Source organism: Lipotes vexillifer, unplaced genomic scaffold (assembly GCF_000442215.2).
Source record: "Lipotes vexillifer unplaced genomic scaffold, Lipotes_vexillifer_v1.1 scaffold21, whole genome shotgun sequence".
Classification (NCBI taxonomy): Eukaryota; Metazoa; Chordata; class Mammalia; order Artiodactyla; family Lipotidae; genus Lipotes; species Lipotes vexillifer.
The window spans coordinates 1,438,259-1,453,745 of NW_006774065.1; the positions used below are offsets into that span (position 1 = coordinate 1,438,259).

General features: G+C 41.8%; 1 protein-coding gene across 1 annotated transcript in view; it reads right to left on the bottom strand.

The window, feature by feature from the left end:
- DNAH10 (dynein axonemal heavy chain 10) overlaps nucleotides 1–15,487 on the bottom strand; it is a 140,356-nt gene that overhangs the window by 107,471 nt on the left and 17,398 nt on the right. Inside the window, exons 9-14 of the mRNA XM_007448657.1 lie at nucleotides 10,199–10,375; nucleotides 9,242–9,367; nucleotides 8,197–8,369; nucleotides 7,449–7,600; nucleotides 1,166–1,330; nucleotides 332–539 (exon numbers count right to left, since the gene is read on the bottom strand). Of these exons, the coding sequence (XP_007448719.1) occupies nucleotides 332–539; nucleotides 1,166–1,330; nucleotides 7,449–7,600; nucleotides 8,197–8,369; nucleotides 9,242–9,367; nucleotides 10,199–10,375 (1,001 nt within the window). The remainder of the gene's footprint in view (nucleotides 1–331; nucleotides 540–1,165; nucleotides 1,331–7,448; nucleotides 7,601–8,196; nucleotides 8,370–9,241; nucleotides 9,368–10,198; nucleotides 10,376–15,487) is intronic.

Below are 15,487 nucleotides of genomic sequence, written 5' to 3' on the forward strand. Positions count from 1 at the left end.
GATTTTTGTTCTGAACCTTGTAGCTCCTCTTTAACTATTCATATGTGTAAGATATTTTAATCTATGCACACTGTCTTTAAAACATGCAATATAGGGCTTCCCTGGTGGCGCAGTGGTTGAGAGTCCGCCTGCTGATGCAGGGGACACGGGTTCGTGCCCCGGTCCGGGAAGATCCCACATGCCGCAGAGCGGCTGGGCCCGTGAGCCATGGCCGCTGAGCCTGCGCATCTGGAGCCTGTGCTCCGCAACGGGAGAGGCCCCAACGGTGAGAGGCCCGCGTACCGGAAAAAAACAAAACAAAAAAAAACATGCAATATGAACATTAACTTACTTCAGGATGAGTTCTGTCAAGACCTCGTAAATTCTGTTTTCCCAGTATTCGTAGTAGGAGGCCAGCTTGGGGGCCTTGCCCGTGTTGGTGTGGGTAACCAGCCCCTCGACTTTGGTCAGTAGAGGCCCAATGGCAAGATACCACCTGACCATGTGGTCCACATCTTTGGCCCTTTCTCGTTCAATGTGCTCAAAGAATTCCTTCATGCCTGCAGTGGAAGACACCTGTTACAGCTCTTCACAAACACGGGAAGGGACATTACTCAAGAAGCAGCCCAAACATTAGCTGTATATCTTGCAAATATGAAAGCAGCCTCCAATCTTGACCAAAAGCAGAAAATAAAGCAACACCACCGAAGCGAGACACATCCAAAGCAAAATATACATGACAACATGGGAATGAATGCCATTTGTGCATGCTTTGCCTTTGGGCAATCTTGGATGTCTTAAATTGCTTGTTAACTAATCCTGAATTCCTTGTTGATTAGTCCAAGACAGCTTAAAATACCCTGTTTGAACAAGTAAATGTGAGCCCATAAAACACAGTTCACCGTACTGTTACAAAGTTATTGACAAGAGTACTGTTGATTTTCATAGACTTAGGAATTTGTAAAACTATGTAAGCAATACATAAAACATGGCAAAAAGTAAGAATTACCCATGATCTTTTTGAGTAAATGCCTGAGATCATGAGGCATGTTTTTATTCCATTTGTGGAATAAACTCTGTGTGTGTGTGTGTGTGTGTGTGTGTGTGTGTATGTGTATGTGCACAATCATACCCAAGAGGTTTTTCCATTCCTTCCATAATCAAAGAAACAAGACGTCAGATCTACCTGGGAGTTCTTCCTCACTTTTAGGTGCTGGATACTTAAAGAGATTTATGGATTCTATTAAGGTAAGTCTGGAAGAAATGTCATCTGCATTCTTATGAATCTGGTGGACGAGGGACTCAAATTTCCCAATGGCCTGTTTGCACCGAGTTATGTAGTCAGCAATACCTTCGGAGAAAAAGAAAGCACAAAAGAAAGATAGCTGGCTTTCAACTCTTCCTTTCCATATCCCTCCTGCCAACATCCCTTCACAGGAAGGATCGTGCTCCTTCCATCCCCTTGGGTCTCTGAGGTGACAAAGATCCACGTGGTCCCTGGGGACTGGAACAAGGAGCCCGTGCTCAGGATCAAACAAACGATACATTTCTTCTGTTTGCTTTTTAGCATCATTGTGTCTGAAGCGCGGTGGGGAGAAAGAGGAGGTACAACCCTCTTGCCTTCTCATTGCCATGGCAACACAAACCCTCCACTACATGCAACCCTGCCTACAGTTAGGCAACCCTCTGGCCTGTTGCTTAGAAAAGTAAACAGCAAGAATGTGAATAGTAAACCCGAGTTAAGCACTTATGATCAGTTGGGCGATGGCCTGAGCATGTGACGTTGATTACACGGTCGAATCCTTACAACAGCCCTATGAATCGGGTACTAAGATTATGCCCATTTTAGAGATGAGGAAACGGAGCCTCCGAGAAGTTGAGTCACATGGGTAGAAGCTGGACTTTTAATCCAGAGGTTTCACGCTGGAAGCCACAGTCCAAACACACATGTTCTCTGTACAAAGGAGAAGGGAGGAAGGGGAGATAAGGAAATGACAACGAAAAACGGGGAGAAGATTTGGAGCAAGGGAAGGGAAAGAGGAAGAGGGAAAAAACATAACATAAATGCCTTGTTTATTTTTAAAAGTAAAGGAAGAAGTAGGTACTTTTCCTTATTACTCCTGCTAAATACAACTAAGAACCCTGCACATTAGCCATAAAGCAAATATAAGACGCTGAAAGGGGGAGAGACAGCCAACCAGCGGGGAGCCCAGGATCCGAGGAATGATGTGGTGATGAGGGCCCTGGGATCTTTTTCCTGGGATCTACATCCCAGACCTGGAGCTGAAGGAGCCGGCGACCCATAAGTGCCCAAGGGTACAGACACACATGCACCAAAAAAAGGCCTCAAGAAAATCCTGTTTTCTCTGACCAAAGGACCAGGAAAGGGACACCCTGGCAAGACAAAATTTTAGACAATAACTGCTCTGCTCCAGCCAAACACCACAGATAAAAATGTGACCCTGCCCTCACCCATGCCAGAAGGGCCAGGTGGAGGGGGCCTAGACTTCCACCCTCAGAATGTTATAATGAGGTGCCCCAAACCCCTGTCCCCTTATGCCTGCCGTGGTGGCATCAGAGGAGGCCATGGAGGTAGATGGGACTTTCACCTCCACGGTCCAGCCACGAGCACCGCCCCCTGCCACCCCACACTGTCACTGGAGACTGCAGGGGGGTTGGGACCCCCACCCCTCCCAGCAGTTATGTGGAGCTTCCCCTTGACTGTCACTGAAGGCTGACTAGGGAACCTGGATTTCTACTTCCACCTGACAGTAACAAAGGGGAAATCAAGATATTCTCAGAAGGGAAACGAGGCGATTACATCACCAGCAGACCTATGCTGCTACAGCATAGGATGTAAGGATGGCCACAGGAAAAAGGATGGCCACACGAAGTTTTGTAAACAGAAAGGACCCAGTAAGAGAAAGACCCTGGGAACATCAGGGAGGAAGAACGAGCACAGTAGGTAAAAATATAGGAAAATACAATAGTTTTTTCCTTCTCTTCTTGAGCTTCCTAACTTAGGTTTGACGGTTGCAGCAAAAATTATAACACTGTCTGCTGTGGTCCAAAATGTATTTAGAAGAAATATTTAAGATAATTATATCATAAGTGGGAGAGGGTAAGGGGAGTTAAGGTTTCTATACTTTACTCAAACTGGTAAAATTCTATAGATTTCTATACTTCCCTCAAACCAGTAAACTGTAATGTTATGTATATGTCACCTAGAGCAACCACTAAAAAAAATGCTATAAGAACACTACAGATAAATCAAAATGGAATTAGAGAAAATGTTCATGGAAAGGCAAGTAAAAGTAAAACAGAAACAAAAAGATTGACAGGCTTAAGCCCTAACAAATCAATAATTACATGAAATGTAAATGGTCTAAATGCACCAAGACAGAGTAGGTTAAAAACATGACCCAACTATATGCTGTCTACAAGAAACTCATTTCAAATACAAGTCTATCAGCAAGTTGAAAGTAAAGGATGGAAAAACATATACTGTGCAAACATTAATCAAAGGAAAACCAGAATGGATATATTAATATTAGGTAAAGTAGACTTTAGAACAAAGAAAATTATCAGAGAGAGTTGAATAATATATAATGATTAAAGGGTTTAATTCATACGAAGACATAGCAATCCTAAACTTGTATGCATCAAAACAACAGAATTGTAAAATATGTGAAGTAAAAAATGATAGACCTGAAAAAATAAACAGGTAAATCCATGATTATAATTGGACATGTCAACATTCCTCTCTCAGTAATTGACAGAACAACTGGACAGAATATCAACAAGGATATAGAGAAACTCAACAACATCACGAGCCAACAACGTTAATCAACATTTATAGAACGTTCTACTCAGCAAAGTAGAATACATATTCTTTTCAAGTGGCCACAGAACATAAAACAAGATAGACTATATCCTGAGCTGTAGAACAAACCTCAACAAATTTAAAAGAATTGAAATTATACTGAGTATGTTCTCCAACCACAGCAGACTCAAATTACAAAACAATGACAGAAAGATAAGAGGGGAAATCTCCAAACACTTGGAAACTAAACAACACACTTTTAAATAATCCATGAGTCATGGAGGAAGTCTCAAGGGAAATTTTTCAAATACACTTAATTGAATAAAAATTAAAATACAACTATCAGAATCTGTGGGACACAGCTAAAGCAGTGCTGACAGGGAAATTAATAGCACCAAATGCATACATTAGAAAAGAGGAAAGATCTCAAATCAGTGATCTAAGTTCCCACCTCAAGAACCCTGAAAAAGAAGAGTAAAATAAATCCAAAGCAAGCAGAAGGAAATAATAAAGACAAGCAGAAATCAGTAAAATTAAACACAGAAAAACAACAGATAAAATCAATGAAACAAAGAGCTTCAGTAAAACTGACTACTCTCGAGCAGGACTGAAAAGAAAAAAAGAGAAGACACAAATTAACCATATCCAGAATTAAATAGGAGGGATCACTAAAGATGTACAGTCTTTAAAAAGATAATAAGGGAGCAACAAGAACAACTCTGCACAATAAATCTGACAACTTAGATGAAACGCACCACTTCTTTGAAAAACACAAGCTACACAACTCACCCAATAGGAAATAATCACTTGAATAGTCCTATAACTATTAAGGAAACTGAATCTGTAATTTTAAAACAAACAGAAAAAGAAGAACAAAGAAAAGAAATCACTACACAAAAACCTGCACATGAACATTTTTAGCAGCTTTATTCATAATTGCCAAAATGTGGAAGCAACCAAGATGTTCTTCAACAGGTGAACAGATAAACTACAGTACAGCCACACAATGGAATATTATTTGGTAATAAAAAGAAATGCACAATTATATGGAGGAACCTTAAATTTTACTGCTAAGTGAAAGAAGCCAATCTGAAAAGGCTGCACACTGTATGATTCTAATTATATGACATTCTGGAAAAGGCAAAACTATAGAGACAATAAAAAGATCAGTGGTTACCAGTCTATCCAATTTCAAGACTTACTCTGTAGCCACAATAATTAAGGCTTCAAGGCTCTGTGATATTGGCAGAGCGACAGACACATAGATCAATGGAACAGAATAGAGAACCCAGAAATAGACCCATACAAATATGCTCAACTAGTTTTTGACAAGTTGTAAAAGTGATTTAATGGAAAAAGTTAGCGTTTCCAACAAACAATGCTACAACAATTGGAAAAAAAATGAACCGCAACTGAAGTCTCTCACTTTGTATAAAAAAAAAAAAAAAATCAAGATTGATCACAGTCTTAACTGTAAAACATAAAATTATAAAATATTTAGAAAAACTAGAAAAATTTTGGGATCTAGGGCTAGGCAAAGAGTCCCTAGACTTGACACCAAAATCATGATCCATAAAAGGAAAAACTGATAAATTGGACTTCATCAAAATAGGTCTGCAAAAGATGCTATTAGGAGAATGAAAAGACAAGCTACAGAGTGGGAGAAAGTATTTCCAAACCACATATCCAATAAAGGACAAGTATCTACAATATATAAAGAACTCTCAAAGATCAACAGTAAAAAAGCAAGTGATACAATTAGAAAATGGGCAAAAGAACAAAAAAAAGACATTACACCAAAGAGGATATATAAAGGCAAACAAACACATGAAAAGAGGATATATAAAGGCAAACAAACACATCATTATCCCTTACAGAAAAATGCAAATCAAAACCACAATGAGCTATCATTACCCAGCTATCAGATGGCTAAATTTTTTAAAATAGTGACAATACCAAAGGCTGGCCAAGATCTAGAGACAGTGAAATGTATATCGCTGGTGAGAATGTAAAATGGTACAGCCACTCTGGACAACACTATGACATTAAAAAAAAAAAAAAGACTAAACGACAACTAATGAATATATCAAAAAAGAAGCAGACTCACAGATATAGAGAATAACCTACTAGTTACCAGAGGGATAGGGAAATGAGGAGGGGCAATATAGGTAGGGGATTAAGAGGTACCAACTATTATGTATAAAATAAGCTACAAGGGTATATTCTACAACACAGGGAATACAGCCAATATTTTATAATAACTATAAATGGAGTATAACATTTAAAAATTGTGAATCACTATACTGTATACTATACTGTATATATAACTTATATAACATTCTACATCAACTATTCTTCAGTTTTTTTAATTAAAAAAAAAAAAAAAAGACTAAACACACAAGTACCATACAACCCTGGGCATTTATCCCAGAGAAATGAAGACTCATGTTCACACAAAACCCTGTACACAAGTGATTCTATAGCACAAATGTATATTCATAATAGTCAAACCTGGAAACAACCTATATATTCTCTAGGATATCTAGGTGAATGGTGAAACAAACATTGATACCATACTGTTTTTTATTCACTGATAAAAAGGAACAAACTGTTGAAACAGGCAAGAACTTGGAAAAATCTCCAGAGAATTGTGCTGGGTGAGAAAAGCCAACACCAAAAGGGTCATATAATATTTTATGTAACACTCTTAAAATGACAAAATTATAGAAACAGAAAACAGATCAGTGGCTGCCAGGGGTTCAGTAGAGGATGGGGATAGGAGGGAAGTGGGTGTGACTTTAAAAGGACAACATGAGGAATCACTGTGGTGTGGAAATGTTCTGTGTCTTGACTATATCGATGTAAAAATCTGGGCTGTGGTTTGCACTACAGTTTTGCAGAAGTTGCCGTTGGGGGAAAACCAGGCAAAGGGTACCCAGGATCTGTGTGTATTAATTCTTGCAACTGCGTGTGACTCTGTAATTATCTCGAAATTAAAATTTCAATTTTAGGGCGTCCCTGGTGGCTCAGTGGTCAAGAATCTGCCTGCCAATGCAAGGGACATGGGTTCAAGCGCTGGCCCAGGAAGATCCCACATGCCGTGGAGCAACTAAGCCTGTGTGCCACAACTGCTGAGCCTGCGCTCTAGAGCCCGCGAGCCACAACTACTGAGCCCGCATGCCACAACTACTGAAGCCCGCGCACCTAGAGCCCGTGCTCTGCAGCAAGAGAAGCCACCGCAGTGAGAAGCCCGCGCACCGCAACGAAGAGTAGCCCCCGCTCGCTGCAACTAGAGAACGCCTGCGTGCAGCAACGAAGACCCAATGCAGCCAAAAATAAATAAATAAATTTATTTTTTAAAAAATTTCAGTTTTAAGGGAAAAAAGTAAAAGTCGCTTTATTTTTGGAGGAGAAAGTTCTGGGTCAGTCGAATGTCAAAACGGCACCCTGTCCACTCAGCTTCACCCCTAACTAAAGCCTTGAGATGGATTCCATGTTCCACAAAGTGTACTTTACTGATACTGAAAACGTATTTGTTAACCATATCTACATACATAGAAAAATTATAATTCAACTAAGACAATCTAAAAGAATGATTTTTTATATCCCAAAGTCTAAAAGGCAATAGATAGATGAATTATATTACCTAATGAGTTCCAGTTTAACCTCTTATATCCAGACCTAAACACTCTTACTAATTCCTGGGAATGGTCGTCAAGGAGAAGAGCCTCTGCCTCATTTAAGGTTCCAATGAGCATGTGATAATGATCCAACATACGTTGTATCCCATCCGTGTACCTGCACATTACAGGAAAGTCACTGACGTGAGAAAAATACAATGGAGCTCATAAAAAGGCTAATAACCTTACAGATAGGATACAAAAGACCATTAACCAGACTAAAAATTTTAAAGAATGCCACTCTTCCCACTAACTTTCTTCTTGGGAAATATTAGTTACTTTTTATTTTAAAATGTTACTTACAGGGAACTCTACTCAATACTCTGTAATGACCTACATGGGAAAAGAATCTAAAGAAGGGTGGATGTATGTATATGTGGAACTGATACACTTTGCTGTACACCTGAAACTAACACAACATTGTAAATCAACTATACCCCAGTAAAAATTAATTTTAAAAATGAAAAAGTGAAAATGTTATTTAGGTTAACATGAAATAGATTTATCGTTGTTATTTTTAGATGAATGAATAAACACATATTTTAAACATTTCTTAGTTTTTATTTCTAATTGGCAAATATTGGTGGTTATAAAATCCACAAAAATGAAAGCTCTGGCATGGGTAGGGGGCGTGTTTTCAATAATTTTGCAGAGCGCAAACGGGTCCCAAGACAAAAAGTGTTTACTGTTGATTTAAGAGAAGAATCTTCTTACCTAAGAAATTTGTCTTCCTGGAGGGCAACATTCTTTGCTAATTCGGGGACAGGGAACCCCAGCTGTTCCAAGTACTTTGCTTCGTTAATAATCTCCCTGAGAGCAGGTGAAAAGTTGATTGCAAAACCAGCCCCCCTGTCAGAGTTCTGGGCTTCATCACCAGCAGCAGAAGTCTGTGGGAGAGACAGTGTTTTTACAAAACATCGTGGGAAGGGCGGTCCAGGAAGCAATTAGATCAATGCACCAAGTTAAACGTGAATTTGAAAAAGATCAGTGGAGGGTCCTTGCTGCCCTGACAGACTGGGGAGCTGGCCAGAACTAGCTAGAATTCATATTTTGTTTGGTGAACAGAGTTTTTAAAGAATTCGATTTAGTCGCCCACGTTCGAAATTTGGGCAACTGAAGGTAAAAATGCAGAAATCTGGTTTCCCTTGAAAAACTGGAAAAGCTGATGATAAATGGCAACGAACAGACTGAAGCTGGGTAGCAGCTGCCCCTTTAGAATAGGACACAAGCTGTCCAGTTCCTGACAGGCCCTACCTGGCCTCTTCACTCCTTTTAGTACCGAAGAGCGAAAACCGCCAGGCCCAGGTCTTCCCTTGAACCTATTTACTGAGCAATTGCTATGTGCCGGACCCTGTGCTAAAGATGCGGATGAATCATGGGAAGTGACATTTTTCTGTAGGTTAGAAATGATCAACTGTCAGCTGTTTCATATACGGTTCAACTAATACTTTGCATGTTTCTGATCCAACTCATTTTACAAACTGGGTCACTGGAGCTCAGAGTTAAGCCTCTTGCCCAAGAAGTCAGGAGGGCTGCCTAACCCCAGTGTGTTCCCTGACGGTGACATTTTGCTTCCTCCATCTATTCCCTTTCTGCCTCTCTTCTTCTCCCAGGTCAGCCTCTGCCCTTCTGAGCCTTTGATTTTGGAAATACCTCTCAATTTCATGAGAGTCAACACATCAAATCTCAAGGAAATAGTAGTCACCCTCACCTTACGTGGCTGCCCCAGAATCTAGGACGCAGATCTAGAAAGACACACCTTAGTGAGCAGACTCTTCCTCATGAGAGTCGGCAGGACCTGTTCTGTCGTCTCTTTCCACTGCTTATATTTTTCATCTTCGTAGTCTTTCATTGTCCTACCCACTTCCAGATATTTTTGCTTTACCTACCAAAGAAGTCAGGCAACGGTCATTTTGTCATTGAAAATAACATTTTTTTCGTCTCTCTTTAAAAAAAAAAAAAATTATCAGTTAACACATTTTGCAAAAGAAAGCAGGCAGATTTGCATAAACGTTGGAGGGTTGGTCTGCCATGGTAGGGCTTGAAATCTAGGCTGATTAACTGGGCTCACAAACCTCAGCCCGTGGGTTTGCTGCAGCCCAGGAGCTAAGAATGAAGGAGCTAAGAATGAAGGAACTCAAAAAGCACAACAGTGCTTCGGGACATGTAACAAGCATACGAAATTCAAATTTCAGCGTCCATAGTGATGTTTTATTGGAACACAGTCACACCTGTTTGTTTACGTGTTATCGACGGTCACTTTCTTGCTACAAAGGCAGAGTTGAGTAGTTACAACAGGGGCCATCCGACCCTCAAACGCCTAAAATACTTACTCTCTGGACCGTTAAAGAAAAGGTTTCCCACCCCCTGTGATATAACAGACAAAAATGCATGGGTCGGGGAGGGAGAGTATTATCAGAAAGTTGCTGGTCACCCTCTGGAGAGGCTGAAGATCAAGGTCAGGGGGAAGTCATGTGACTGCCACCTGGAAGACGTCACAGGTAGGTATGGAGATGTGGTCCCCAGGGACCACAGAAAAGACCTTCTAAATTGCAGACATGGATTTGAAATTGAGCTGTTTTTACGCAGGCAACTCTGCATAGCCCACTCCATGCTGGCAGCCACCTGGACTGAAGGATCAGCGCCCAGGGAGGCCGCCCATCTAGAATTGAACCGTGAAATACAAAAGGGGACATTTCCAGCAGAAGCAACATACTTCTCTTCCTCTATCACTGTCCAAGATCTCCTCTACTTCTTGAAATCTGAGGATGGTGTGCTTAATCCGGAAGAACAGGGACCGTTCCCAGTAGATTGCACCTGCTACGGGCGGGTGATTCTTATACAGCGGTGGGTTGTCCAAGTTCTGAACAAAGATTTTGTTAATAATGTCAATCTGCAAAGCAATCAAACGTATTCCGTAAGTGATAAGCATCAGTCTGTGAGCCAAGAAAAGATTTAACTTGAGATTTGTATCTTTAAAGAAATGAACATGGAACATCAAGAAATAGTCTAAGGTACAGAATAGGGTTTTTACTACTTATTATTTACTACGTTTTCCTATACTCTGTAGGAATTTTTTTGTTTGGTTTAAAACATGCAATGATCCGGGCTTCCCTGGTGGTGCAGTGGTTGAGAGTGCGCCTGCCGATGCAGGGGATACGGGTTCATGCCCCAGTCCGGGAGGATCCCACATGCCGCGGAGCGGCTGGGCCCGTGAGCCATGGCCGCTGAGCCTGTGCGTCCGGAGCCTGTGCTCCGCAACGGGAGGGCCCACAACAGTGAGAGGCCCACATACCACCAAAAAAAAAAAGTTTTATAGATTTCCTCATATAAATCTTGTAAATGAGGCCACAACAGGGAGAGGCCCGCCAACCAAAAAAAAAAAAAAAAAAAAAAATGCAATGATCCAAACTGCCTTATACTTACAGACTGTGTACGATCATTTGACCAACCTACTGGAAATTCTGAAATCTGTTCTAGACATGATTGGTGGCCAGGCCTGCATTTGTGTGTGTGTGTGTGTGTGTGTGTGTGTGTGTGTATGCGCACGTGCCACTGAGGTTTTATAATTATCTATCATGTAATATTTTTTAAATTGTGGTACAATATGCATGACATAAAATTTACCATCCTAACCATTTTTCAGTGTACATTTCAGTGGAATTAACTACATTCATGCTGTTGTGCATCCAGCACCATCATCCATCTCCACAACTTCTTTCACCTTGTAAAACTGAAACTCTGGGTACACATTAAACATAGTAACTCCCCATTTCTCCCTCCCTCAGCCCCTAGGAACAACCTTTCTACTTTCTGTCTCTATGACTTTGCTCTAAGTACCTCATATAAGTAGAAAGAGTATTTGTCTTTTTTTATTTTTTAATTTTTTTTAAATTTATTTATTTAATTATTTTTTTTGCGGTACGCGGGCCTCTCACTGTTGTGGCCTCTCCCGTTGCGGAGCACGGGCTCCAGACGCGCAGGCTCAGCGGCCATGGCTCACGGGCCCAGCCGCTCCGCAGCATGTGGGATCTTCCCAGACCGGGGCACGACCCCGTGTCCCCTGCATCGGCAGGCAGACGCTCAACCACTGCGCCACCAGGGAAGCCCGAGTATTTGTCTTTTTATGATTGGCTTATTTCAATTAACACAAAGTCCTCAAGGTTCATCCATGTTGTAGCATATGGCAGAATTTCCTTCCTTTTTAAAGCTGTATAATATTCCATTATAGGGATAGACCACATTTTGTTTATCCATTCATCTATCAATGGACCCTTGGGTGATTTCCAGCTTTTTGCCAGTTGTGAATAGTGCTGCTACGAACATCCATATTCAAATATCTCTTCGAGACTCTGCTTTCAATTCTTTTGGGTATATACACAAAATGGGATTGCTGGATCATATGGTCTGGGCTTGCATTTTAAAATAAGTATTTCACACTCTTATGTGAGTAATTAGGTGTCAGAGGGAAAACAATACCTGCCCCATTAACGGTCCTGATCCATTCCTGACAAAGAATAATTAGGTAGCAGATGGAGTTAAGGTTGCCAGTCAGCTGACCTTAAAATAAGGAGATTATCCTGGATTATCTGGGTGGGTCCACTGTATAACAAGGGTCCTTACAACAGGAATGTGTATGTGAACACACCCTTGACCTTCACACATGGGTAGCTATGACTACTACACTGTTGTTACTGTGATTATTCCTATGACTAACTCACTCAGGGTCCATCACAATGTGAGGCATACAATATTGTACTTCATAAATTCTTACTGAATTTCTCCACTAAACAAACCAACCCACTTCATTTTGGTTATATGACATATGCTTATTTGGGAAAAGTACAGTTTCTCTGAATTTAGATGAGAAAGACAACAGTGTGGTCCAACTGTTTACATTTTGCCAAGTGTATTTTTACTGCTACAGCAGCCATAGATTTTTCAGTTACCTCTTTACAGTACTGTGCAAGAATATCATTAAATTTCATCATCATTTGTCGATTAATGGCCTGCCGTGAACGAATATGCTTAAATTTTAAAAGCATGTCAAATGCTGCTTCAGCTGATCGAAGTGTCTTAAAAGATTCGTCAATAAAATTTTTTGCTTCTTTCTCAATAACCTGCCAAAAAAAAAAAAAAAAAAAAAAACCCAAAAAAAACCCTTTAGCCCAGAAAAAACCCTTATGACCCTGTAATTACCCCACAAAAATAACATATTACCCCCACAAAAAACCAAATCAGTGCCTTGAGAAGGATTTCCATTGTGCTTTGGTGGAAGCTGAGATCTAGTTAAAAATGGCAGACTGGGGACTTCCCTGGTGGTCCAGTGGGTGAGACTCCGTGCTCCCAATGCAGCGGGCCCAGGTTCGATCCCTGGTCGGGGAACTGGATCCCGCATGCATGCCACAGCCAGGAGTTTGCATGCCGCAACTAAGGGTTCACATGCCACAACTAAGAAGCATGCATGCCGCAACTAAGAAGTCCGCATGCCACAGTGACGATCCCCCATGCCGCAACTAAGACCCAGCGTAACCTAAACAAATAAATATTAAAAGAAAAAAATGGCAGACCAGCTGCATTGGTTTTCTGCTCTCCCTCCTCCACTGGTTCAAAATGATAGAAAAGGAAATCTTTAAAGTATTAACTCATATAGACAAAGAAACGGGGCGAGGAGATAGTTCAGGAATTTTTGGAAGGAGAGTAACTAACTTTACAAAAGGCAGAGAATTACTACCTAACACTGGCAATGGGTGGGGGAGGCGGGGGGCACCTGTTTGTCCCATGGTAACCTCTGGGAGGCTGAGCATTCGAGGGCACCAGGCACCAGGAAGGGGAGGGGCAAACAGAGGATCCCTTCTCCACCCCACACAGCCAGGCCACTCAGTACACATACTCTATATCTCCATCCCCAGCCCCCCCTATGCAGAGTGGAAGGTTAATTCTAGAAAAATTAAATCAGAGTGACATCAGACTTCTAATAACACTGGAAACTAGAAACCGATAAAGAACATCTTCAAATTTCTGAAGAAAAGTTATTTTCTACCTTGAACTCTATACCTACTATTTCAGAATTCACACATGCAAGACTCAAAAAAAAAGGCATGTCCCATGAAACCTTTCTCAGGAAGCTATTAAAAAATGTGCTCCAGCAAAACAAAGGCGCAAACAAGGAAAGGGGAAGCTATGAACTCTAGAAAGTAGGATCCAACACAGATGACGGAAGATAGGAAGTCCTAGGGCAACTGCTTCACAGCAGGTCTGAGGAGCAAACAATCTAGGCTGGAGCAGAAAGACAGCAAGCTCTGGAGGAAAGGTCTCTGGAAAAATAATAGCACTGATATGTCTCAGCAGACGGAACCCACTATTGATAGGTGTGTGAAAAAGATGTTAGGGCAGTTGGAAAAATTAACAGTGTATATGTAACTAACCAAGCAAATGCAAACAAAAGCAATGATTAACTCCAGGAAAAATGAAGGGTTGGACAAGAAAGGTTGTATGGTGGGACTTCCGTCATGGCGCAGTGGTTAAGAATCCACCTGCCAATGCAGGGGACATGGGTTTGATCCCTGGTCCGGGAAGATCCCACACGTGGAGGAGCAAGGCCGTGTGCCACAACTACTGAAGCCCATGCACTTGAGCCTGTGCTCCGCAACAAGAGAAGCCACTGCAGTGAGAAGTCTGTGCACCACAACGAAGAGGAGCTCCCGCTCGCCACAACTACAGAAAGTCCACTTGCAGCAACGAAGACCCAACACAGCCAAAAATAAAATAAATAAATAAAAATTTGAAAAATAAAAATAAATAAACATTAAAAAAGAAAAGAAAGGCTGCGTGGTTATGATGGGCTTCTTGGCTCAGCAGTGAAAATATCTGCATAGACATAATGAGTAAATGCTGATCATTAATGTAACCAAAAGTTATTTAAAACTGTGTTAGGGCTTCCCTGATGGTGCAGTGGTTAGGAATCTGCCTGCCAATGCAGGGGACATGGGTTCGAGCCCTGGTCCGGGAAGATCCCACATGCCGCGGAGTAACTAAGCCCGTGCGCCACAATGACAGAGCCTGAGCTCTAGAGCCCATGAGCCACAACTACTGAGCCCATGAGCCACAACTACTGAAGCCCCCACGCCTAGAGCCCGTGCTCCACAACAAGAGAAGCCACCGCAATGAGAAGCCCGCGCACCACAACAAAGAGTAGCCCCCGCTCGCCGCAACGAGAGAAAGCAGCAACAAAGACTCAAAAATAAAATTAGATTAAATTAAATTAAAATAAATTTAAAAATAAAAATAAATAAATAAAAATAAAAATAATTAAAAAGCTGCCTGCCAGGGCTGACTGTGCTGTTTCTGCACGTAGCCCCCTCCTCCATCTATAAAAGCTCTTGCCCACTGACCCTCAGTCGGGGGGAGTTGGCCTTTGGACAGGAGTCCACCCCCACCCCTGGTTGCCGGCAGCCAAAATAAAGCAAACTTTCCTTTCCACCAACCTTGCCTCTTTATTGGCTTTTGGCAGTGAGCAGGGGATCCCACTTTCAGTTACAACGTGAAAGATGCTCCGGGGTTATCAAAACACTTACTTGAAACATAAAATGGCGATGCTACTGATGGTGTTCCGCACAGGAGGCTGAAAAGGTGAGCGTGGTGGGCCATCCTGTCCATGCCGTATGCAGGGAGGTCGTATTCTCTCTGACCGGCCCTGACTCACACACACCTGGGCCACAAGCTCTTATACCACCTCCCCACCTCCTCTCCTTCCCTAGCTCAGATCCACCTACGCTGCAGCCAGAAAAACCCTCTTTGGTATATAAGTCTGATGACATCACTGCCTTGGTGAACAACCTTCAATGGCTCCCTACTACTTACTAAATTAAGTCCCATTCTTCACCCCGGCCGCTCTACATCCTCTCCAGTTATACACCCAACCCACCTTGGTAGCCATTCTAGGGTGTCTAGCTCGCTTCAAACTTATTCCACCTGGGGAGTAGGGGTGGGGACAGAGGACACT